The sequence below is a fragment of the Oryctolagus cuniculus genome, chromosome 20 (assembly GCF_964237555.1).
Source record: "Oryctolagus cuniculus chromosome 20, mOryCun1.1, whole genome shotgun sequence".
Classification (NCBI taxonomy): Eukaryota; Metazoa; Chordata; class Mammalia; order Lagomorpha; family Leporidae; genus Oryctolagus; species Oryctolagus cuniculus.
In genome coordinates, this window is record NC_091451.1 from 21,872,562 (window position 1) to 21,898,275 (window position 25,714).

At 50.6% G+C, this 25,714-nt stretch overlaps 1 protein-coding gene across 15 annotated transcripts in view; it reads left to right on the forward strand.

The window, feature by feature from the left end:
• Window positions 1–25,714, forward strand: part of TTLL5 (tubulin tyrosine ligase like 5) — a 278,126-nt gene that overhangs the window by 221,849 nt on the left and 30,563 nt on the right. For 13 of the 15 annotated variants that reach the window (XM_017349414.3, XM_008272017.4, XM_008272018.4 and 10 more), the window contains one exon: window positions 9,083–9,165. The exons of the other annotated variants lie outside the window; for them this stretch is intronic. In XM_017349414.3, the coding sequence (XP_017204903.2) occupies window positions 9,083–9,165 (83 nt within the window). The remainder of the gene's footprint in view (window positions 1–9,082; window positions 9,166–25,714) is intronic. 15 annotated transcript variants of the gene reach the window in all.

A 25,714-nucleotide genomic window follows, 5' to 3' on the forward strand; every position in this document is an offset into this window, starting at 1 on the left:
CCCTGCTGGAAGATGAAGGAATGGAGGCATGGGATGAGGCTGCGAGTGTAGCAGGGTGCACAGGTGGCGCTGGGAGAGCCAGACTGGGACTCGGACCACCACTGTGCTAACCACAGGCTCTTCCCAGCAGACCAGTGGTTTCCAGAGTCCCTGTCGGCCCCTTCAGATACACGCGGACAGCAAGTGGCAGGTCGGTCATCCCAAAAGAGTGCTTTTGGACGTGGACAGCGTAAGCACTTGGGAACTCAGCAGCCTCCCCTTCCACTTCCATTTTACCCCTGAAATGACAAGTGAGACAGCCCTACCCGGACGAGCCAGTGCCACTGCCCCACTGAAGGTGCTGGGAGACTCCGGTCAGAGGTCGCGCAGGAAGGAAGGGGCTCGGCGGGAGCGCCCTCCTGAGCAGTGTGGTCCCGGAAGCGAGCGGGAGCCCTGGCACAGCGACCCAGCCTCTTGCTCTAAGGGGTGGGGCCTGCAGGTGGGAGGAGGCGGGTCTGCTCACCACTCTCCGGCCATCTGGACGTGCGTGGTCACTTTAGGATGTCTGGGGAGGTGCTTTTGGTGTGGAAGTGACAGCAGTCAGAAGGGTGGCTCCTGGCCAGACATCCCCGTGGTCGTGGATGGCCCAGTGGGGAGGCAGTGTACCCTGGCCCTTCCTTCAGTGATTCATTTTGGTGCACTTTAAATTAAGGTCTTCTCGTCCCGGCCAGCAGGGATGTTAAAGTGGCTGTCGAAGTGATGATAAAACTGCCAGATACTTCCCACCGCTCGCTTCCCTTCTTCCTTATCTGATATGAAAACCCTTCTTTAAAAGACTCGGACAGGAACTTACGTCTCCCTCTGAACTACGTGATCCATGTCACTTCCTCGCTGAACACAGGCCCTGGAGGATGAGCCAGTACTGAAAGATTATGGGGCCTGGTGATGTGCAGATAACGTCTCAGATAATGTAACTTAGAAGAAGGCCCCACGGGTAAGATTCCGAGGGGTTGCAGCATTGTAGAAAATAACCTAATGTATGTTCTTGACAAGCTCGACGTGTAGAGTGCTGCCCGTGTGACCCTGGAGCACGCAGTGGTCTCAGGGCAGGGGAGGGCCCAGGGCTGAGAACACCCGAGTGGCAGATGGGGCCAGACAGGGTGTGTGGAGACTGGACTTTGCAGAACAGCACATATGCAAACTAAAGGACAAACTAGCAGAGCTTCTAGGGGAAAAGTGTGCAAGAAACAAAGTGAGAGGAAAGACAGATTGAGCTAAAATAACGAATTTCAGAGAGAGACTACAATAGTCACTACTGTAGGCAAATCAGGGCATAAAGGGCATAACCTAAGGACACAAGGGTTTTGAATGATATAATCAATATTATTGAATTAACAGGCTGTCCAGGGACATGAGGGTTTTGAATGATATAATCAATAATATTGAATTGATAGGCACACAACTTTGGGCTCTGCAGGGCCTCCCTGAATAGTTTTAAAAACTAGGATACTTCAGTTAAATCTTCAAAAAAGTAAAAATTATACCGGCCTCTTTCTCTGACCACTTGACAGTAAAATGAAATATTAAAATAAACTAGAAAAACACCCAAATAATTTGGAAATTTTAAAACATTTTAACTATTTAAAATTTTTAAGGAACTTAGATAAAGATTATATTGCAGACTATACTGAAAATAATTAGAGAGAGCCAAGGATGCACTCAAAGGTAAATTCATAATCTTAGTCATTTTCTTTTTTTTTTTTTCTTCTTTGAATTATTTTTTATTTGAGAAGCAGAGACAGAGTTCCCATCTGCTGCTGAGTGCCCACAACCGCTGGGGCTGGGCCAGGTCTGAAGCCAGGATCCTAGAACTAAGTCGGCTCCCATGTGGGTGGCAGAAACCCAGGTACTTCAGCCACACACTGCTGCCTCCGCGGCTCTGCATTAGCAAGAAACTGGAGTAAGGAGCTGGAAGCTGGGTGTCAAACCCAGGCGCTCTGATGTGGAGCGCTAGAGACTTAACCACTTGGCCAAATGTCTGCCCACATTTCCATTGTTAAAATATAGAAAGATTGAAAAGAAATTGCCAAGCCAAGATACAAATGGCAGGTTGGCTTTCAGCTGATAACGCTGGGGTCCGCTGAGGGCCCAGAGTGTTGTGTTGAAAAGAACTGTTGAGTTCTTCCTCTGAGCTCAGTGTGGGGGCAGGGCAAAGGCTTCGCCGGATGAGTAGTTCTGCCACAGACAGGGCAGATGATGAGGGTGCTGAATGTGCATGCCACATAGTTGTCAAACCTGAGCTGAGCACTTACCTTGTGAAGTTAGAAAGGGGACAGAGAAACAAAGCTAAGAAAAATAGGTAAAAGAAACTCAAAGGGCTGGCGCTGTGGCACAGCGGGGAAAGCCACTGCCTGGGACACGGCATCCCATGTGGCCGCTGCACTTCTGATCCAGCTCCTTGCTAATGTGCCTGGGAAAAAGCACTGGAGGATGACCCAAGTGTTAGGCCCCTGCCACCCATTTGGAAGACCTGGATGAAGCTCCTGGCTTTGGCCTTGCTCAGCCCTGGCCATTGTGGCCATCTGGGGAGTGAACCAGAAGATATAAGATTCTTGTCTGTCTCTCCCTCTCTCTCTCTAACTCTTTCAAAATAAATAAGCAAATCTTTTAAAAATAAAGGAAAAAAAGATGAAAAATAATGTAAAGTGGTAACCAATAAAATTGATAAGATCAAAACCTCATCTAGGTTAGGTGTGGGAACAGGGAGGAGGAAATAAGCACACTTCTGCTGGAGAAGAGGGGATTCAAAGAAAAGACAAAGTAGACGTGAGGATACTGCAGAAGTAGCAGAGCACCGGCTGTGCAGCTGTGCCCCGCTACGTGGGTGCAAAGCAAAGAAAACCCAAGCAGAACAAGATAGAACTTTGAAGACTAGCCAGATTGATTTCTTCTTAAAGGAATAGGATTTCCAAATCAATCTAGGAAACATTTTTTCCATATCATCTCTAAAATAGTTCTTCAAACCTTTTTTCTAAAAGGCAAGAGAAAGTTGAGATCCTTACTCTGGCGTTCATGGCTCCTGCAATGTGTCCGCCTTCCTCTGTGGCCTCTCCGTGTGCTCTGCCCACTTGCAGGTTGAGTTCTTGTCACCCGTGTGGGAGACCTGGATTGAGGTCAGGCTTCTGGACTGCACTCTGCCCCAGCCCTGGCTGTTGCAGGTGGAAGATGTGTCTGTCTGTCTGTCTCTCTCTCTCTCTCTCTATTTCCCCCATCCAATTTCTGTCTGCCTTTCAAATAAATAGAATACTTATTTAAAAAAATTTTAAGCAGAAATACGAGTTATTTAATATGAAAAGCTTTAGAAGGACAGTGGTGTAAACTAGTAAATATTAAGAAAAGAAAAAAACACAGAACTTATGGCGGAGCATGAGAGAACAGCCTCAAGCCACATCTGGCACATGGTAGGTGTTCCTTAAATATCTGCTGAAGGAATGAATGACATTGATGGCCAGTAGAGCGACTCTCCTCTGGGAAGACTGGTGAATAAAAGAAAGGACAGACCACGGAAACAGCGTCAGGAGCTGAAAGGAGTGTCACAGCAAGCATGGCGGAATGGGTAATGGTCGTGTTTTTATCAAACAGAGGCCCAGCTACCACTGCTGCTCAAAACCTGACCTCGGGAAATATTTCTTGAATGTTTTGGAGCTGGACCCCAGATAGTAATGTTGTAATTGTTATTCTCTAAGGATTAGCACGTTAGCCTCTGTTGGTGCAATGCACATCTAATCTGTGGTCTGGTAGATGAAAGGGATACAGCTATGGTAGGCATGCTGTAGGGAAAACTCGAGATGCTTGCTCTGTGAATAAACCTTTGCTAAGAGAACCCCGAGGACATGTGTCCCTCCCCACCCCCACCCCCAGATTCAGTTCTTTAACTTTACTTCCACTCTTGAGATTCCGTCTCTCCCGGGAATTGAAGGTCGGCTATCGTCCGTGTTCTGTACAGTGATGGAGTTCGGGGTGTTTGTTTTCAGGACCTTCACAGATGCAGCCGTGTCTGTCGTATCGCAGTCCTGGGGAGGTCAGCACGTCTGTCGTCTTGAGCGTCTGTCTTTCGTAGGGCCTTCCTTCTATGACGCTTCCTCTCTGATGTGCTGGCGTGAACCCAAGCTAAAGCTGGTAGCCCTGCGTCAGAGATGCGGAAAGCCTTGAAAAGAACCCAAAAAGAAACGGTATGGTACCTAACTGAGGCAGCTTTGTCAACAGATCGTCCTGAATTCTCTCACTCGGAGGAAAGTCTGCACTGATCAAAAAGAAGGGCAAGCGGAAGAACAGGGGAAGGCACCAGGAAGGGAAGTGCGGACCACCTGTCCCGCAGGAGCCTTGCTGGCCAAGCAGACCGTGGGGCATTGCGCGTTTCCGCCTTCTTAGGCCGGTGGTGCCTTGTTACGGGGGCTGGCTATGAAGGATGGGTTTCTTTGGTAAAATGATTTGCGTGATAGAGAGAGGAATCTCCCATCTGCTGGTGTACTTCCCATGTTCAACCCAGGCTGGACCAGGTTGTAGTAGCTAGCCAGGAGCTCAGTCTGAGTCTCCCCTGTACGTGGCAGGGACTCAACTACTTGAGGCATCACCTGTCCCACCCCACCCCCAGGGTGCACAGGAGCCGGCAGCTGGAATCGGAGCAGAGCCTGGGTTCTAACCCAGGCTTGTAGTCCCTAAGGAGATACTTGCACAGGAAGAATTCTTCCGGATGATGGGCGCACATCTGACGGGAATGGTATTTGTTTGCATTGCATCACTGGAGAACTTCTCTGAAAGACCCAGGAGAGCAGGAGTAATGCCCACGTCAGGCTGCTTGTCAGACTTCACGTGAGGCAGAGGAGTGTGAGTGAATGGGGTAGAGTGAGTGGTCCAATTTGGAGTTAGGCTGTGTACATTTGGTGTTTAAGGAAACTCTAGGAGCAAGCTGTGGATGTCACCCAAGGAGAGATACTGCCTTAGTTGAAAGAAACCTGTCGCTATTAATGGAATTCTCCTAATTTTTCATTGCCACTGTACGTGGCCACGTTCCTGATTACAGTTTTTAAGTGGCTGGGTTAATAGGCAGCAGTCTGCCCTTGAGCAGTTTTTAATAATGGTGGACAGAGAAGGGCCTGGGCTAGGTCCGTTACCACAGCTGAGACCGTGCCAAGCTTCCGACTCCTAACCTTTGACTCCATCTCAGACGCTGGGGCCTTTCCAAGAAGACGAACTAAGGTCTGGATGCTCCATCGGTCACTCTTCCCGGGTTTGAACTCAAGCTGTAATGTAAAGTTAATGACACCTTTCTCATCTCATCTGTTCAGCATTTCTCACTGTGAGACTCCTGACATTTTTACAACTCCAGTCTTCTCTGTGTTTAGCCACCTCTTCATATCTCACGTATGCACTGGTCAGAAAGCGGCAGGTCCTGGAGGCGCCTTGAGCGTGCATTTAACTCTGCACGCAGCTGTGCAGGGAGAAAGAAAGATAGTCGGCAAGAACGCGGCTGACTCGTGTGCTGTCCCGCTCAGGGAGGCTGGCAGGAATCGTGTTGCAGGCTCTCAGTCTCAGCCCCATGAGCCTGTCTCATCCCAGTGCCCTACCGTCCGTATGCCTAAGGCAGAGAGAACAGGCCTGGACCATGCTGTGCCGCAGCGTTTCTGTAGAAAACTTCACTCCAGAGTCTCCTCTCGGATGGCTATGGATGTGTCATTCTCATCCATGTCTCAGACAACATGGCCCCTTGGTACAAGCCACATACTTGAACAGTGACTTATTCTGACACTGGCAAAGAAAATGTATATAATAGATTTTTTTTAAGATTTATTTATTTATTTGGAAGGCAGGATTACAGGGAGGCAGAGGCAGAGAAAGAGAGATCTTCCATCTGCTGGTTCATTCCGCAGACGGCCACAATGGCCAGAGCTGTGCCAATCTGAAGCCAGGAGCCCAAGAGCTTCTTCCGGTCTCCCATGCACATATAGGGGCCCAAGGTCTTGGGCCATCTTCCACTGCTTTCCCAGGCCACAGCAGAGAGCTGGATCGGAAGTGGAGCAGCTGGAACTCGAATCGGCGCCCGTATGGGATGCCAGCATTGCAGGCGGTGGCTTTACCCACTACGCCACAGTGCCGACCCCAGTAATAGATTTTAAGAGATGATTTGTCCACTTCAAATGAGCCTTCCCTTCCTGGGGAATCTTAAGCATAATTTTGAGATTTCTTCCTTGTAGATGACTAATTAATTATATTTTGGTTTTAATAGCAAATTTTTGTTAACTTCTAGATTCTGAATGACTATAGTCCTCAACAGTTTAGCACTAATATTTCATACTGATACTAAATTCAACAAGTCATTCAACTTGTATTATAAATCATATAGATAGATTTATAGCGAATGCAAAAAGTTTCAATCCATACACCGAAGTAAAAATGAAAACACGAGGGGTTGGCATCCCATGTGGGCGCTGGTTCAAGTCCCAGCTGCTCCACTCTGATCCAGCTCCCTGTTTTGGCCTGGAAAATCAGTGGAAGATGCCCACGTGCTGGGCCTGCACCCACGTGGGAGACCCAGACAGAGCTCCTGCTCCTGGCTCTGACCTGGCTCAGCCCTGGCCATTGAGGCCACTAGGGAGGTGAACCAGAAGATGGAATATCTCTGGCTTTCTCTCCCTCTCTCTCTGTAACTCTGACTTTCAAATAAATCTTTAAAGAAGGAAAATGAGAGAGGGAGAGAAAGAATACCCCTTGGATTGCTGTGGAATGGGAGGGAACCCTATGCTAAAAACAGTGGAGTCATTAAAAACGTTCAGATTCCTACTCTGCGGGCTCCTAAGGCCAGAGGTGGGAGCTGGTGGGCTGGAGGATGGTGGAGAGTGAGTGGAGCTGGGCACGGGGCCTTGGGTGGGTCGGGAGATCCCGGGTGAGAACAGGGTAAAGCCTCGGGAGATAGAGGGTGGGCAAGCAGTTCCGGAGAGGAGGAGGAGGAGGTTAGAGGGTTTGGGGGGCCCAGAATGCACTGAGCCTAACCCCCCAGTGACTTCTCCTTCGCCGCCTCTGGCCCTCGGGGTGCCTCTGTGAGACGGTGACCAGGCCTGTGGCTTCATCCCACTCAGCAGCCCCAGAAGCAAGCACCTTGGCCCTGAGGCTTCGACCTGTCTGTCCAGGAAGGACCCCATCCTAGGCCCTCCAGAGCTTTCCCTCTTCCCCGGGACTTGGAGGAGCAAATAGCAGGCTGCACATAGTTGGGTGGGTTCCTGGGTCATGTGGAAGCTGTTCCGAGGCAGCTGTGGAGAGCCAGGTTTGTGGGATGGTGCAGCCTCTGTCGGTTTCTCCCCTGCCGCTGTGTTTCCCTGTTGTCCAATCAGAGTGCCCAATGTGGGCGGGGCTGTAAGGCAATGTGAGCCTGCACCTGCTGGGCCATGTGTTTTGGGGGCTGGGGGATGGGCACCCTCTTCCCAGTTTTCCAGCTGCACCTCGCAGTCGCCATCCTGGAGTGCCAGCCCGCGATGCCCTGACTTCTGTGGTGATGGCAGTCACCTGGGCACCCAGGGCCCTGACTCAGCCCCACGTAGACGGGCCTGGAGGGCTGCACAGTTAACAGGTGGGGCTGGAGGATTCCTGTCAGCCTGGGCTGTGCCCACCATCCCACCCCCTTTGCTGCTATCTACAGGTCCCTGCCCCACCCCCCCAGCCCCTTCTCACTCTGAACCTGTGTGATGCTGTCTCCTCTCAGGAAGTTCCGCCCTGCTCTTAGCTCATGCCTGTTTCTCAGAACTTTGATTTCCTCACAGAGACCGCCCTGGACCTCGCCCCTCACCGTCACCGCCATTCCGACTCCCTCTGGTGCTTTGTGCAGTGTGTCTTATGTAGCTGCTTTAACGTGTGTGTCCACCACTAGTACCTAATGCAGGGAATGCTTATGAGGCCTGTGTGTGTGTGACTGTGTATGTGTGAGAGAGAGAGAACAAATGGTTGGAAACAGGTTGTAAAGGTTGTGTCAGATATTGCTCATCAAGGATGACCAAAAAAAAATATCCCACAAAGAACTGAATTAATGGGAGCTCTCACTTCTCAGGCAAAATGTTCACACATCAGCTAAAATCAAGGTAGATGGCCCAACGAATAAGTGTGCTTCTGTAGGCAACAGATTCAGATCCTTTCAAAAAATATTTATTAACTGTCCAGTAGGCACAAATTGCAAAATTAGGAGCTAGGGTTACAGCAGTGAATAAGACTGAGCCATACCCTGTCTTTATGAAGCTTACATTCTCCCAAAGATGACAGGTGTTAAGCAACCAGTTACAGTTTCCTAATTGTAACTTTGATAAATGCAGTGCAAGAAGTGCAAGAATGCCTGTCGCAGGTGTTGTTGGCGTGGTCTGTGGCATATCAGGATGGTTGCAGGATCTTGGAGACACATAGCTGGGGCACGTCCAGCTCTCTCTGGAATACATTCTGTCCTGTCTTCTGTCGAAGTTGGCGTGAAGGGAAATGCTGTGTGACGTTTCTCACCCTTAGCCCTGTAGACATCTTGGACGAGATAGCTCTTTGTTTGGGCCTTTCCTGTGTACTGCAGGCTGCCTAGCAGTATTCCTGGCCTCTGCCCACCCACTGCTAATGGCAGCCACAGTTGTAATGACCACAGCTCTCTTGACAGTGCCAGAGGTGGACGGTGGGACGTCTCTTCCCAGTTGAGAACCACTGCTCCACATGAAACTTGTTTTCTGTTGTTTTCTTGTGAATCACCCGCATCAGCACCAGGCGCTCAGCCTAGTTACTGAGTAAGCACCTGTTGTATGCCTGTGATATAGCAGGCACTGTGCGAGGCCCTGGAAGTGCAGAGTGAGCAAAGCCGGGGCTTTCCCAAAGTTACGTTCCAGGGAGGACGTGGCAATAAATTCTGAAGTGTTGATAACAGGGGTGCAGGTCGGCCTGAGATGTCCTCTCTGATAAGATGACGTTTGAACAGTCTTGAGAGCAGCCAGGGGAACATGAAGAGCAGGAGGCAGAGCCGTCGGAGGGCCTGCCCTTGACCCTGCCTGTCCACGTGCTGGTCTGACCCAAGTCCTTTGTGTTCCAGGGGCTCCTCCTCGGAAGGGCAGCTGAATGGACTCCAGAGCAGCCTTAACTCCACGGCCTCTGTGCCCATGCCCAGCCCCACAGGTTAGTGGGCACCAGCCCTGGCGCTGGTGAACTCCTCTGCCTCCAAAGAGGATTCGAGTGCATTTTTAGTACATTTTTATTTGGAATCACTTTGACATCCCAGGATATTTTTTTGGGGGGTGGGGTGGGGTGGGGATGGGTTTGGGCTAAATGAAGCTCCCCAGCCTGTGGAGCGTGCAGGCTCGTGGTGTTCAGTAAAGTGCGCTGCGTGATTGGCGTTTCCGTGTTGTGGTATCTCTGCATGTCGTGGCTCTCACTGCATCCTCACATCAGCTCTGGGAGGTGGATCCTGTCTTTCCCACACGCGTGCAGGGCAGGCGCTCTGGTCTTTGCTCTGAGTCTGTCTTGCTAAGGTCCCAGTCTGTGGCCAGCACTGAGGGGCTGAGGCCCCTGTGTGGGAGGACGTGCCTGTACGATACGCAAGGTGGGTCCAGACGCAGCCGCTCATTTCTGAAAAGCACTAATTAGTAACAAGCACCGCGGTAGCATTCATCACTTAGTGTGCACTGTGCTGGACCCTGAGACACAGACAAGAGGACCGTGGCAGGTGCTGCCCTCGGGGACTCCGGGAGGGGACGTTAGCGGAGACCGTGCGACGTGGTGGGTCCCGTCAGTGCGAGGGTCACCTAGAGTCACCTGGACGTCGGTGAAAATTGGCTGTGTCAGACACACTCTGGATGCTTTCCATGTAGTAGCTCATTTGTTCACTCAACAGCTAGACAACGTAACAGCTGTGTTCCCTATTGCATGGCTGAAGAGCCAAAGACACAGACTATGAAACATGGCTAAAGTCTCGCAGCTAGGAAATGATGGGACGGTAGTTTTTAGAAAGATTTATTTCTTTATTTGAAAGGTAGAGTAACAGAGAGAGAGAGAGAGAGAGAGAGAGAGAGAAAAGAAAGAGATCTTCCATCTGTTGCTTCACTCCCCCAGCGAGAGAGAGAGAGAGAGAGAGAGAAGAGAGAGAGAGAGAAAAGAAAGAGATCTTCCATCTGTTGCTTCACTCCCCCAGCGCTCCTCACAGCCGGGGCTGAGCAGCTCAAAATCAGGAGCCAGGAACTCCATCCGGGTCTCCTGCTGGGGTGGCAGGAACCCAAGTACTTGGGCCGTCTTCTTCTGCCAGGCACATGAGCCGGGAGCTGGGTCAGAAGCAGAGGTGGGGCTCGAACCCAGGCACTCCAGTATGGGATGTAGTTGTCCCAAGCAGCGGCTTAACCCCCTCTGCCACAGTGCCTGCCCTGGTTCAACATGTTGGAGCCCAAGCAGCCGTGCCCAGTTCTTCAAGCACTGGGACGATGGGCTTCCTGGAAGAAGCAGCATCTGAGCTGAGACTTCTGTCAGCCAGAACGAAAGCACGGGGCAGAAGGAGGTCCGGGGGTGGGGGGGGCAGTGGAGATGTGCTGTGTTCCAGGAGCCCCCATGGTCAGAGTGGCTGGCGTTAGGGCAGAGTGGCGAGGTGGCAGGGCAGCTTCAGCCACACAGGGAGCTTGGCGTGGTCAGGACAGCAGTCAGGAGCCAGCATGGGCTTTCGGGAGTCCAGGTGGAGGCTTGAGATGGCCACAAGATCGTAGAGAAGCCTGGGACAACTACGTGCCTCACGCGCTCACTGAGAGGGTTAACGAAGCAGTGTGTATTGGGGGGGTTCCGTAACTACACCCAGGCCAGACGCTTACAAGAACATACAGATTTGCTCTCCATTTAAAACCTTAGAACCAGAATTCAATAAGTAATCCATGGCACTAACTCACACTCTGCTCCCTCCACTACCCCCACCCAGAAGGTAACATGGTAGTGTTGTTTCTGTTTTTGTTTTTGTTTTATTTATTTGAAAGACTGATTGACAGCGAGAGGAAGAGAAGTGTTCCATTTCCTGGTCCACCCCCAAATAGCTGCAATGACCAGGGCTGGGCCAGACCAAAGCCAGAAACCCAAAACTACATCTATAACTCCCTCACGGATGGCAGGGGCCCAAGCACTCGGGCCACCTTCCGCTGCCTTCGCAGGTGCAGTAGCAGGGAGCTGGATCAGAAGCAGAGCAGCTGGGACTTGAACTGGTGCTCATATGGGATGACAGCAGCTTAACTTATTGCATCACAATGCTGGCCCCATGGTAGTTCCTTTTTTTTTTTTTTAACTTTTTTTAAAAAAATATTTATTTATTTGAAAGGCAAAGTTAAAAACATAGAAGGAGAGACAGAAAGAGAGAGGTCTTCCATTGCTGGTTTACTCTCCAAATGGCCACAACAGAGCTGGGCCAATCCGAAGCCAGGAGCCAAGAGCTTCTTCTGGGTCTCCCACGCAGGTGCAGGGGCCCAAGCATTTGCACCATCTTCCACTGCTTTCCCAGGCCACAGGCAGAGAGCTGGATCAGAAGAGGAGCAGCCAGGACACGAACTGGTGCCATGTGGGATGCCGGCTCCACAGGCAGAGTCTTGGCCCACTGCACCACAGCATTGGCCTCATGGTAGCTACTTTTTGAAAGCAGAATCTCCTCTTGGAACTTCTATGCCCTGACAAGTGATGGCTGAGAATCATGGGTGAGTTTGAAGGATGCCGACTGCTCGGCTCTTCAGATGTCCTCAGCCAGAGCCACTTACGGAGCCTGGGAGACCCCAAGTCCATCGTTCGTGTGTCTGAGTGATACATGAAATGTTGAGCTCTGCGTGTGCACCCTGGAAAGTTGAGGTGTCTGGAGGGGTCACACTGGCAGCGTCTTGGCCATGAATTCATGCTGAATCATCTCGTGGGAATGCTGTAGGTGTAGTGACAGTGGTGCTGAATCTGGATCAGCGTGAAACCGTGGAGCAAGGAGAAGACATTGCACTTCTCCCTGCTGCCGGCGCTGACCTGTCGCCACTTCTCCCTGCTGACCTGTCCCCACTTCTCCCTGCTGCCGGCGCTGACCTCTCCCCACTGCTGTGTTAAGGTAATAGTGAATCACCCTGAACCTGGTTTAGGTCACCTGTCATGTGCTGCTTCTGCCAGCGCATGACTCCGGGCCTCTGAACTCCCTCAAATTTGTTTCTGCTCTGTGACTTTCCTAGTGTTCCTGATGCTTAGCTAAAGAAAACTGGCAAGCATGCTGGAGTGATGCTCGGGCATTTTCCCTATCTATCTCCTAATCACCATTTTGCTTTTATGATGTTGTGGGGATAAGGTCCCCAGCTGTGTTTATTCCAGGTTCTCGCCTCTGTGTAAGATAAGAATTCAAAGCATAGGGGCTGGTGCTATGGTGTAGCAGCTGAGGCCACCACCTATGTCACATCCCATATGGGTGCTGGTTCGAGTCCCAGCTACTCCACTTCCTATCCAGCTCCCTGCTAATGCACCTGGGAAAGCAGTGGAGGATGGCCCAAGTGCATAGGCCCCTGCAGCCTCGTGGGAGACCCAGCTGAAGCTCCTGGCTCCTGGCTTATTTGGCCGAGATCCAGCCTTGGTGGCTATCTGGGAAGTAAATCAGCAGGTGGAACTCTGATGGAACTCTCACTTTCAAATAAATAAATACATTTTTGAAAACTGCAAAGAATTCAAAGCAGAGGCATAGGTAAAGAGGAAGACTGGGAGCAGGATTTATTTGGGAGGTAGAGCACACGTTCACAGGTGAGTGCAGGCAGCCTTAGGAGGAGGGACTCATGGCACGAGGGGACCGCGCATGCCCCCGGCTCAGTGGCCCCTTGATCAGGTAGAGGGTGGTACCCTAGTGAATCTACAAATGGGGTGGATTTTGAGCGTGGCTCAGTGCAAGTGATGTTCCCTGGGAAATTTTTTTTTTTGAAAGGAAGAGCAACAGAAAAAGTGAGGTACAAGAGCTTCATTCTGGTCTCCAACATGGGTGCAGGGGCCCAAGCACTTGGGTCATCTTCTGCTGCTTTCCCAAGTGCATTAGTGGGGAGCTGGATTGAAAGTGGAGCAGCTGGAACTCGAACCAGTGCTCATATGGGATGCTGGCATGTCAGGAGGCGGCTTAACCTGCTAGGTCATAGTGTTGGTGCTTCTGGGAATGTTGCATGGTGTCTCCAAGTGGGCCTCAGCTTACTCATGTTCAGTGTGGTACCTTCATGCTGGAGGAAGCTCAGGTGCATCATGGGAAAGTAGGTGTGCTGCACTGGCATGCAAGGGGGCAGAGTTAGGGGTGCAGGGCCCTGAGCCCAGAGATGCCAGCATGCAAGAGGGCAGAGTCAGGGGTGAGGGGCCCTGAGCCCAGAGATGCCAGCATGCGAGGGGCAGAGTCAGGGGTGTGGGCCCCTGAGCCCAGAGATGCCGGCAACCTCCCAGCTCCTCACTGGCTGTATCCTACCTGGCCCATATCCATCTCGTTGACTGTGATGGAGTTCCAGCAATTTGTGCAGTCAGTCAGTGACCATCTGGCACCTCAGCGTTGGAGCCGCAGCAGTCTGCAGGGGTGTCCTGTGGAGAGGGCAGGGTCTGCTTGCTGGCAGCAGCAGGAAGGCAAAGCCACCCTCATAGAAAGTCAGAAAGCTTGCGCTTCTCCCGGGGACGGGCCAAGTCTCTGCCTGTACCGGAACTCCTCAGCTGCCTTGAAGGTGTCACCAGCCCCTGTGTGGCCCAGTGAACTCACCTGTAAACACGGTATTAAAGTGTGCATGCGTATAGCTCGGGTCTGCCTCCTGGCTCTGATCTCAGCCGAGGTCTGGCCAAGCTGTGTGCTTTGTCCCCCAGGCAGTCTGGATAAAGCAGTGGTCGGTCCCAGGGCACGGTTGGGAAACAGCGCCAAGTCCTTTGCCACCGACAGTGGGCGACTACATCTTTATTGTGAACATTAAGCGGGACAGTCAGTGTGAGGCTCCCAGCCGAGGGGAGGGCCGGAGTCCTCCGTGATAATGCTCTCCTTGACTTCCCGTCCTCAGGCTACGCGTTCTAAATTTGCAATGGAAGGGAAGGCGTGGAGTCAGCAAATTTGGAAATCTGAGAAAGAGGCTGGAGAGAGGGCCATTGGCCCAAAGCCAACGTCGTTGGCTTTCCCTCTTCATAAGCATGGCGTTGTTCTTGGGCTCTGAAGTGGTAATAGTGAACTAAAATAGCAGAGAGCGGCAGATTAGATAACTGGCATTTCTCTCGTGCTGATTTGATAGTGTCAACTGCCATTGCGGTAGGGACGGAGGCCGCACCAGCTGCCCTCACCCCTGCCCGGAGCTCCTGCTCTCAGCCTTTGCGTCCTCAAGCCCACCTCTCCTGCCCCCCACCCCCACCCCGGCTTTAGGCACTCACTGGGCTGTGCTTGGTGGGAGGGACCTTACTGCTCATGCAGACCACTAGCAGGTCTCACTTCAGGAAGAAGCAACATTAGGTGTGTGTTGTCCTGGGCCCTGGTAAAATGCACCATAGCTTGCGCCTTTTGTGTGGGGATGGCCATCAGCTCACCCCTGTACCGTGCCTGCCCCACTGCATGGTGTCCCTGAGACAGCAAGAGGAAGGAACCCAAGTTCATATCAAGTGAACCCGGGGGAACCTCAGCCCTGAGGATCTAGAAGTCGCTTCTGAGGTTCGGGGAAAGTGTTTGCCTGGCAGCTCTCAGCAGAACGGCTCGGGTTCTTTTCTTTTTTTCTTTTTTTTTTTTTTTTTTAATTTTTTTTTTTTTAATTTATTTTTTTGACAGGCAGAGTGGACAGTGAGAGAGAGACAGAGAGAAAGGTCTTCCTTTGCCGTTGGTTCACCCTCCAATGGCCGCCGCGGCTGGCGCGCTGCGGCCGGCGCACCGCGCTGATCCGATGGCAGGAGCCAGGAGCCAGGTGCTTTTCCTGGTCTCCCATGGGGTGCAGGGCCCAAGCACCTGGGCCATCCTCCACTGCACTCCCTGGCCACAGCAGAGAGCTGGCCTGGAAGAGGGGCAACCGGGACAGAATCCGGCGCCCCAGCCGGGACTAGAACCCGGTGTGCCGGCGCCGCTAGGCGGAGGATTAGCCTAGTGAGCCGCGGCGCCGGCCCTCGGGTTCTTTTCTCTTCCTTCCACGAGGAAACCATGTAGGTGCTGGGGCTCCCGAGAGACTTGCCCCAGTATCCCCTGCCCTTTCTTGCTCCCAACACGTTCCTCTTTCCCCAGGGCCAGGAGGCGGGAGTTTGAGCTGGTGACTCCCTCCTTTGCTGTTAGAAAGCAAGAGACAGACGTAGTTTGGCAGGTTGTGGGGTGGCGGCGTTCGGTAGAGCATGACCCCTCAAGACAGTTTCAGATTTTACTTCTTGTTCTTTGGGCCAAGATCAAATATAGCGTTAAGTGGGATGTTGTTTTCCATTTTTCAGGATCTTTGGAATCTCCCCAAATTATTTTCGCCAGAGCCAAACCCTTGCCCAAACAATATGGAGCCCTTGCCACAGTTAGAGGACAGAGAAAAATCAAAGTCGGTGAAGTCAGGGCCAGTTTAAAGTAACAGTAAAATAAGGGCATTTTTTTTATCATTCTCACTGGCTGACTTTAGGCCACAACAGGAGACTTTAGTAGCTACCAGGAGGGACCAGAGTTTCACAAAATAACAACAAAGTCGCCAGGTTCTCCAACTCTGTGGGTCAAAGTTGAGCTACAAATAGCTTGCTCCTCCAGTGGCCTCCCAGTAGGTGGCGCTGTGGCAGTAAATTTCTCTACTCTCTGAGAGTAGAGAAAATGGGGAATTTGAGACAAATCAAAGAAACTAAAGCCCTAAGTGAGTTATCACAGGTAAAGTGTAACAGCATATATTGAAAAATATTTGAACGTCAAGGGGCAGTAAGTCTTGAACAAGAATGGATATTAAAAAGAAAGCTTTTAAACTAAAATGGGGGTAGATTGTGAACCTGAGTGTCAGCAAATGAGGTTGAGAGGGAACAAATTTTTTTAATTTGGTGAGGTTGATGAATTAATTACGCTTCTTGCTGAGCTGTTTCAGATAAACACATGCTGTGGTTGTCAGCAGAACAAACTGCTGACCATCCTGTGCTATACCCACAGCCTCCACCCGAGGGGTGGCCAGACTTGATCTTGTGAAGCTGCGGCCACGCTTCACCAACGCTGCCCTCGGCATTTTGTTCCCAGCTGTGGCCTCCAAAACTTTCCAGAAAATTCTATGAAACCTCAAGGCCTTGATTCCTTTCTTCTTTGCTCCGCCCCAGGCATTAATGGCACACCTGCCATGGGCTTAATATTCTTCTTACCTCCAGGGGAATGTTTATAAACTGAGTTGAGAAGCATTATTCATCAAAATACCCCAGGAGAGCAAAGGAGAGAGGAAAATTATTTACCCACCACAGGATTCATTTACATTGGATCAGAAAGCTTCGAATATCTTTCCCCAGCCCATCTGAACTCTTTCCAGAAAGGAATGAGAGGAGAGAAGGGAACACCAAATCCATGGCTTGGTCATCTCCCAAGATGCAGCGGGGAGACTGAAAGCAGCCAGGGTTCTCCTGGTGCTGCTTCGCCAGCGGCCCTTGAGTTCTGATACTGAGCAGCCCGTCCCTGATGCACAACTCAGAAAATACAGAGACCTAAAGTGAGAAGGTCAGTGCTTCCTCCAGGAGACTGGCAGCCAGGAGAATGAATGCGACCACGAGCTCCAAACCAAACGGCGGGGCTGCCAAGAAGTACTCCTGGCCATCCGTTTCCAGGGCTGTGAGACTTGGGCCTGCCGCCCGTGTAGTATCACTTTCCCGAGCCTCTTCCGCTAGTAGCCCTCGCAGTCCACCCTGAGCGTTCTGTGGCACAGTGGGGTAGATCTCTGCTGCAAAGGCGGCCCTGCTGAGCCCGAGCTGACCAGAATCTGGGGACAGCGGGGCCGTGCAGTGTGGTGAGCTCAGTGTGTAGGGTGCAGAATACACAGCAGGTCGGGGGGGGGGGGCGGTCAAGAGGTCCCGCTCCCAACCCCATGGTGCAGGGTCGCTGCTGGGAAGCCCCAGAAGCAGGCCTGCAGCCTGGCAGACAGCAGGTGGCAGTGGGTGCCTCTCGGGAGCTGGGGACGAAGGACCCCAGAGGCCACGGCCTCGTCATTCGCGCTCATGTCTGCTCTTTGCAGGGAATGCAAAAGAGGACTGGGGCTCAGGTCCCTTAAACAGGAACACAGATGGGCATCGTCACCAGCTGTGGCAGCCCAGAACCTTCTCCTTTATGGATTCAGGGAGGCAGGGTAGATGAGAGGATGCAGCGGGTGTTGGCGTTCATGCGGTTGAATACTGAGACAACACCAGTTATCCTGTCCCAGAGCCAGAGGATGTTAGGAGCTGCGGCCCATCTCAGGGCCCCTTTTGCTACCCCAGGCCAGTGTCATGTTTAAGTACAGGATTGTTTTCTGTATTTATCAATGGGGCATCTGTTCGCCTGTGTTATATTAACTATATAATTATATATACTCCATTTATGTGTGTGTGTATACATAATAGTATATGTAGCTATCTTATTTGTATTTTCTTATTTTTTGTATTTTTTTTAAGATTTATTTATTTGAAAGACAGAGTTACAGAGAGAGGTAGAGACAGAGAGAGTCTTCCATCTGCTGGTTCACTCCCCAGATGGCCGCAAAGGCTGGAGCTGTGCCAATCCGAAGCCAGGAGCCAGGAGCTTCTTCTGGGTCTCCCATGTGGGTGTAGGGACCCAAGGACTTGGGCCATCTTCTGTTGCTTTCCCAGGCCATAGCAGAGAGCTGGATGGGAAGAGGAGCAGCTGGGTCTTGAACCGGTGCCCATATGGGATGCTGGCGCTTCAGGCCAGGGTGTTAACTTGTTGAGCCATGGCGCTGGCCCCTAATTTTTGTATTATGAATACTGTGGCACTTGGGGGCCTCTCAGGCCAGGGAAGAGGCCGTCACTCCTGGAGCTAGTGAACTTGTAGTGGGCCTGACCGCTGGCCCCGAGTGTGCCTTTGACATGTTCCCAACCAAGCCCAGAGCCCACAGCCTTGACCAGCTCCTGTGTAACTCCCACACCTAGCCAAATTTCCCCTGCCCGAAGGCATCCCAGGCCCAGGTGCTGAGACCTGTGAGTCTAGTCGGCTTTTCCTTCCAAGCCCAGCCGTCTCCTCGCCGTGCAGCTGCGCTGACTTCACCCTATCATAGTCAGCGCGGGCAGGCTTCAAGCAAGCGTCAGGAACCAGGGACAGAGACAGGCAGCTGGTCAGAGCATTGCGGTGCAGGCCGTGTTCCACGAGTGACGTCTCCACAGGACGCACTTGGCTGGCCTCCGTCCGGCCACGGCCCCACAGAGGGATGTGGATGCCTCCGTGTGGTGCAGTCGCCTGGCTGTCCGCCACTGAAGTCGCATGCTTTCCTGTCCCGAGGCCTCTTCGTTCTGTTTCGTAACTATTTCTGCGTTCAGAAACAAAACTCGAATATGGCCCCACAACCTGGTTGGAAGCCGGGGAGAAGACAGCCTGTCTGCAGAGGGGGTGCTGGGGTGCACTTGCAAGAACCACCCCGAGGAAATTCCTTTGGCTTCAAGTGCTCCAGGGAGCTCTGCTTCTGGAGTGGATTAAGAACTAGGCTACCGACAGAGATAACATCTGAAAATTGATATTTGTCTTCTGCTGAGCTGGCAGAATCCCAAGAGAGGAATGATGACGCTTCAACTGCTAACAATTGCTACTTTGTTCGGAAGAGACAAGGGAAGTACAGTGGCCCCTTTCTCAAATTACACGCATATTACAGAAGCATGCACATCTCCTGGGAAAAATGCCCGCCACCCTGGCATCTGCGTCTCCTCCCGCCGCCCCTCGACACGAAGTTGTATGGTCCCGCAATTACCTCTCTTCACTTCGGGTGGCAGGAGATCCGGTCTGTTCTCGTCCTGAAGCTGGCAGGTAGGCAGCACACCGCTGCCTTTCTCTGCGAGTCTTCGCCCATTCCACTCGAGGTTATCACTCCATACCCGCGGTCACCCACGCACCTTGCCTCTAGCTTCAGGGGGCCTTTGCTTTACCGTGCTTCTGTCCTCAGGACAGAATTGCTCCGGAAAGTTCTAGAGAAAGGAAGTGGCATGCCACACCATGCCTGTCTTTGGAAAAAGCCAGCTTTGCACATGGAAACATCTACAGCTCTGCTTCCCTGATTTGGAGGGCTTGGACCAGGCCCAGGGTGTAGGTGTACGGCTGCAGAGCCTGATCGTCACTGATACTGATTCTTTACTCCTTTGGATGTGAGCCCCTGAAGTCCCCAGAGGGAAGAGCACCCCTACAAAAAGTAAAGAATAGTCTCTTACTGTCTGCTCTTGTGTTTCAAACACATAGATATCCCCAGATAGCACTCTGGGTCTCCAGGGCATCCGCTTACCTGGTGGCACCTTGAATGTGTGAAACACCCTTCAGCCCCATCAACAAAACATAGCCAATGTCCTTAGGACACCATGGGGATAGAAGGTGGAAAATCATCCTGCTTGTCAGATGATAACAGGAAGGAAAAAGTCTACTACGTAGGAGTTGCACTCGTGGTGTTATTCATTTGTTGCTATCAGGTGGAACAATCACTTTTATATATATATACTATATACATATACATATATATATATAGTATATATATATAAATTGTGCTGAAAAGTTTGAGGGTTTTTTTCCCCTCTTCCCTTCACTTCTAGTTTGCTTCCCGGGAAATTAAGACATGTGACAAATCCAAGGGAAGACATTTTGGAATTTGATAGGAGTGGATTTTTTTTTTTTAACTTTTTATTGCTGAGCTGCAAATTTTATTAGGCAATGAATTTTTCATAATTTTTTAATCAGATGTTAGAATGTAGAATCTTTTTAAAAACCACAACACTCTCAGAAATATGACGCCTCTCGGGCCTTTTGTTTCCTATTTACTCATCCTTTTCACTCTTCTAAGTAAATCACCATCGTGCAAGTGTGCAGAAGCTCAGCTGCCTCTGTGTGCAGGGGCTTGGGCCGTCCACAATACCCTTGATGATCAAGGGGAGAGACACCCTCAATTTACCTCTGTTAAGAGACAATTCGGTGCATAAACACAGGGGAGAGAGTCTCAGGAGCCAGACTTCATGAAAACTTGCCACTTTATTTGGGATAATTAGCAGCTCTGCCGGCTAACAGCAGTCCCGTCGTCCATCCCTCTGACCAGGTCGTCTGTTGTCTCCTTGGCAGCTGCCTTCCGCCGTCGCCGTCGTCCAGGTTAACAGCTCTGCCGTACCCGGCATCTCTCCTCTCGGTGTGATCATTTCTCTGAATCTTGCACTCACCCCGCAGAAGGCTGTGCGTTCATTGATCAGGGAAGTGCCGGGGCGGGGGGGGGGGGGGGAGCAGATCTTTCCCTGGTCTGGCAGGAAGGTAGCATGACTGGGGGATACAAAGTTGCCAGTGGTCACAGTACTGGCAATGTTCTTCCGACAACATTAAAGCTAGGCAGGTACAGCAAAGACTTCATCTCTAGCATCACTGTCTTAAAATATAAAACCACTTACAATAAAGTAAAATTGTAAAATATAATGGGAAAGTCAGGACCAAAAAATAAGGTGATTTAGAGTTTTCAAATACAAGACCAGAGGCAGGTATTTAGCCTAGTGGTTAAGATACCAGTTAAGGGCTTAAGCCACTGCCTGCAATGCCAGTACCCACTATGGGCACCAGTTCAAGTCTCAGCTGCTCCACTTCCAAGGCAGCTCCCTACTAATGTGCCTGGGAAAGCAGCAGAGAATGGCCCAAGTCCTTAGGCCCTTGCACCCATGTGGGAGACCCAGATGAAGCTCTTGGTTTCTGCCTGGCCCAGCCCCGGCTATTGCAGCCATTTGGAGAGTGAACCAGTAGATGGAAGATCTTTCTCTCTCTCTCTGTACCTCTGACTCTTGAAAAAAATGTTTATAAGGCAGAGATAGAGAAAGAGAGAGAGAGAGAGAGAATCTTCCATCTGCTGGTTGACTCCCCAAATGACCACAACAGCCAGGGCTGGGTCAGGCCAAAGCCAGGACCCAGGAGCCTCCTTTGAGTCTCTTACGTGAGTGCAGGGGCCCAAGGACTTGGGCCATCCTCTGCTGCCCTCCCAGGTGTACCAGCAGGAGCGCAACAGGGAGCAGAGCAGTTGGTACCCAAACCAGCGCCCACATGGGATGCCAGGATCGCAGGCAGCGGCTTCACCTGCTAAGCCACAACACCGGCCCCACCTCGACTTTCAAATAAATAAACTATTTTTTAATGTTTACTTATTTCAAAGCAAAATAACAGAGAAGGAGAGGGAGAGACAAAGAGCTCTTCCATCTGCTGGTCCACGCCCCAGATGGCCACACCAGCCAAGTCTGGGCCCGGTCAAAGCCGGGAGCCAGAAAGTCCATTCAGGTCTCCCCCATGCAGACCAAGTCTTGGGCTGCTTCCACTGCTCTCCCAGGTACATTGGCAGGAAGCTGGATCAGAAGTGGGGTTGACAGGACTCAGCGGGCCCCAGTGTGGGAAGTCAGTGTCACAAATGGCAGCAGTTGCCCCCCTGTGAGCTCCAGCTCCTGACTGCCAATGCAGGCCCTAGGAGGCAGGCATAGTGGCTCACAAAATTGGGTTCTTGCTGCCCACATGGTTTGAGTCCCTCTGTCTCTCAAATTAAAATACACACACACACACACACACACACACTCTTATGTCTTCAAATAACATATATGTCCAAATTATACACATATATTTCTGAATAAATTTACTATAATTAAGGCGAAAATTGGTTCTTTGTCTCAGAACACCCAGGACAAACAAGGGACCCTGATAAATTATATAATTCTCATGATCAAAAAGGAAAAAAAAAATCCAGAGGAAGGGGCTGGCATTATGGCCCAGTGAGCTAAATTGCTGTCTGCATCACAAGCAGTTCTGTCCTGACTGCTTCTCTGACGGTCCAGCTCCCTGCTAATGGGGCTGGGAAGGCAGCAGAAATTGGCCCGAGTCCCTGGGTCACTTACTCTGCCATCCATGTAGAAGACCCAGATGAAGCTCTTGACTTTGATCTGGCCCAGCCCCAGCCACTGCTGTCATTTGGAGCATGAACCAGCAGATGAAAGATCTTTCTCTCTCTCCTTGGTCCCTCTCCCCCTTCAAATAAATAAAATCTTTTTAAATATCTGGAGGAAACCAAGATCAAGCTTTTTCCTAGTTCTTATTCTAGAGGAATATCTTACATACTATCTATAAAGTGGAAGGACGTGCTGATGCCCTCAGCAAGCTAGCACAGCAGTGTATTTCGCATGGCTACTGGCAGGCGTGACCTAGAGGAGGTGAAGTAGCAGGTGGAGACCACCTTGTGCAGGAACAGAGCTAATGCAGTCCCAGTCTCCTTGCCGTGCCCGTAATCCAAGGGTAAGATAATGATGATGTAGAGGACTGGGTGAATTACATGTGTCTTAGACTGTCCTCTAAATATAACTTCTCTCAGTCGATTGCTTGATAAGAACAGGTTGTACTCTTTGGCAAGCACCCAGCCACCTGGACGTTTATCTTGCTTCTAGGAGGTGCGTCTAAGTGCCTTGGAAAGCAGGTGGCAGAGGTGACACCTGAGAGCTTGGCCAGGGTTTGCACACTCAGTCTGCGCTGGCTAACACTTCATCTCCCTCTCTTGCCCAAGCCTCCCCAGTGGGGCTAACTCCTAGTAGTCCAGACTGCTCTCCTCCTGTTGGCTCAGCTCTGTCCTTATCCACAGTCTGGGTGAGCTGCCTTTTGGCTCTCTGACAGCCTCTATTGTGACATTTGCAACGCTGTGGTATCTTTGTGGACTACGTGGTGATTTCTCCACTGGGCTTTAATTCCCCGGAAGGCAAGGATGAGGTCCAACTTGACTCCGATACTCCAGGGCCTAGCACAATGCTGAGCCCACATTGGGAACCTAAGAAGTTGACCAGATGGATGAGTGAATTTTCATATTTCCACCTTTGTCATTTGGGACAAATACCCTTCTATATATGCAAACCATGCCCATCCCCCCGGGGTCCGGTGAAGTTTTACGTCCTCCAGTAATCCTAACTCATGCTCAGACGATTACATTTACCTTGTCATTTTGTAACCTTACAACTTATAAAGTTCATTATGTTTTGTCATCTTTTATCACTGTGTGCTTCTTGGGTGAATTGTCTCTTCAATAACGCCATAAATTCTTTGTGGGCAGAATTACATTCTGTACATTTCTTGAATCCCTAGCGTTATCCAAGATGCTTCATTACTTTGTAATGTGGTCCTAAACAAAAGGATAAATACAGGCAAGAAATTTTTCTGGAAAAGGTTCTATTCCCTCTGTTCTTCTGGCTTCAAGAAAATGCCTAACCTCAGAAGACAAAGCTTTGTAATGCAGAACTCAAACAATGCATTTTATTCTTAAATAATCCTCAGAATAATTATCCTAAGAGATTACCAGATGCATTTCTCTTATTTCATGTAATATTGTAAAACTACTTCCTATAAAACAGTGAACAGAAAAAAAATAATGACTCTAGAAAACAACCTCTGATGTGCATGTGCAACCTTGCCGCATGCCTGTTTGTTGTAACGCAGACTTCGGTGGGAAGATGCTGCATGTTAGACCACATTCAAGGAGCTCGTTGTGTGGGACGAAGTTAAAATGGGGTCCCACTTATGTGAAGAACATGACCTCCCGTCGTGTTCTTCCTCCACCCCAACCAAGCAGAGGTTGTTCACTTTCTCACGGGTCAGGTTTTGCTTTTGAACACTGAGCCACCTTTTATTCCCTCTGCACCTCCATGGATCCTTTATGCCCCTCTGAACTTGGATAGCACCTGAACCTGAACCCCACACAGTCCTACTAAACTGCTCTTGAGTGTGGGTAAAATTTCTCATCATGGTTCTGGAGTCCTGTGTTGGGCTTTCTGTCCAGTGTCCTCAGAAACCACCTAAAGTTCCCTGAGCCCTGACCTTCTGCCTTCCCTGCTTACTCTCACTTCAAGCTCAGTGCCATACGGCATTACCACTGTTGTCGTCACTAGCAATTCCTACATACAGTCAGAACTCTGGAGGGGCCGGTGCTGGGGCGTAGTGGGTTGAGCCTCCGCCTGCAACACCAGCATCCCATATGAGTGCCAATTTGAGTCCCGGCTGCTCCGCTTCCAGTCCAGCTTCCTGCTGATGGCATGGGAAAGCAGCAGAAGATGGCCCAAATGCGTGGGCCTTTGTACCCATGTGAGAGACATGGAAGAAGCTCCCAGATCCTGGCTTCAGATTGGCCCAGCTCCAGCCATTGTGGCCATTTGGGGAGGGAACCAGGAGATGGAAGCTATCTCTCTCTCTCTCTCTCTCTCTCTCTCTCTCTCTCTGTAACTCTGCCTCTCAAATAAATTAGTTAATTAAAGAAAAAAAAAAGTACTCTGGACTGCAGGAATGAAGTAACCTGACTGAAGGTACACTGACCTGTGTGGGCTCCATCACCCCCAGCTGGCTGCTTTGGGCCTATCGCTTAACCTCTGGGCCTCAGTTTCTATAAAATCTGTGTAAAAATAATCAGCCTTGCAGGATCAATGTGCAGAGTACAGCCTGCCTCAACAACGCATCATTAATCACAAGAGAAACACAAATCACAACCACAGTGAGGCGCCACCTCACACCCATGAAGCGGCTACTGTTGAACAAAAAGTACTGAGGAGGGAGATACGGGGAACTGGGAGCCCCTGTGCGCGGGATGGGCATGCAAAATCGTGCAGTCACTGTGGAAAACAGTACAGTGGCTCCTCCTCAAGAAATTACAATTACCATGTGGCCCAGCAATTCTGCTTCTGAGATTATACCCAAAAGAACTGAAAACTAGAGACACAGATTTGTACAACTGTGTTCATAGTAGCATTACTCATAATGGTCAAAAGACAGGAGCAAGCCAAGTGTCTGTCAGCAGATGAATGAGTAAACAGTGTGGCGTATACATACAACGGAACAGTCTGCAGCCTGCAAAAGCAAGGAGATGCTGCAGTAAGCTGTAACAAGGATGCACCTTCAGGAAAGTATACTGAGTGAAATAAACCAATCACAAAAAAGACAAATACCTCCTGACTCCACTAACATGAGATTCTTAGGGTCATCAGAATCATAGAGATGGGGCTAGCGCTGTGACATAGTGGGTGAAGCTGCCACCTGCCATGCTGGCATCCCATTTGGGTGCCAGTTCGAGTCCTGGCTGCTCCACTTCCAATCCAGCTCTCTGCTATGGCCTGAGAAAGCAGTAGAGGATGGCCCCTTCACCCATGTGAGAGACCTGGAAGAAGCTCCTGGCTCCTGGCTTTAGATCAGCCCAGCTCCAGCTATTGCGGCCATTTGGATAGTGAACCAGCATATAGAAGACGTCTCTCTCTTTCTGCCTCTGCCTTTCTGTAACTCTACCTTTGAAATAAATAAATAATCTTCCCAAAAAAGATCCTAAAGATAGATAGTAGCATGGTGGAGGCCAGCATCATGGCGTAGCCAGTAATGCCGCTGCCTGTGACACTGGCATCCTGTGTGGGTGCTGGTTCGTGTCCTGGCTGCTACACTTCCGGTCCACCTCCCTGCTAATGGCTTGGCAAGGACAGCAAAAAGTGGCACAAGTGTCTTTATTTATTTATTTATTTGAAAGGCAGAGTTACAGAGAAAGGGTGGGGAGAGACAGAGAGAACTTCTATCCGCTGG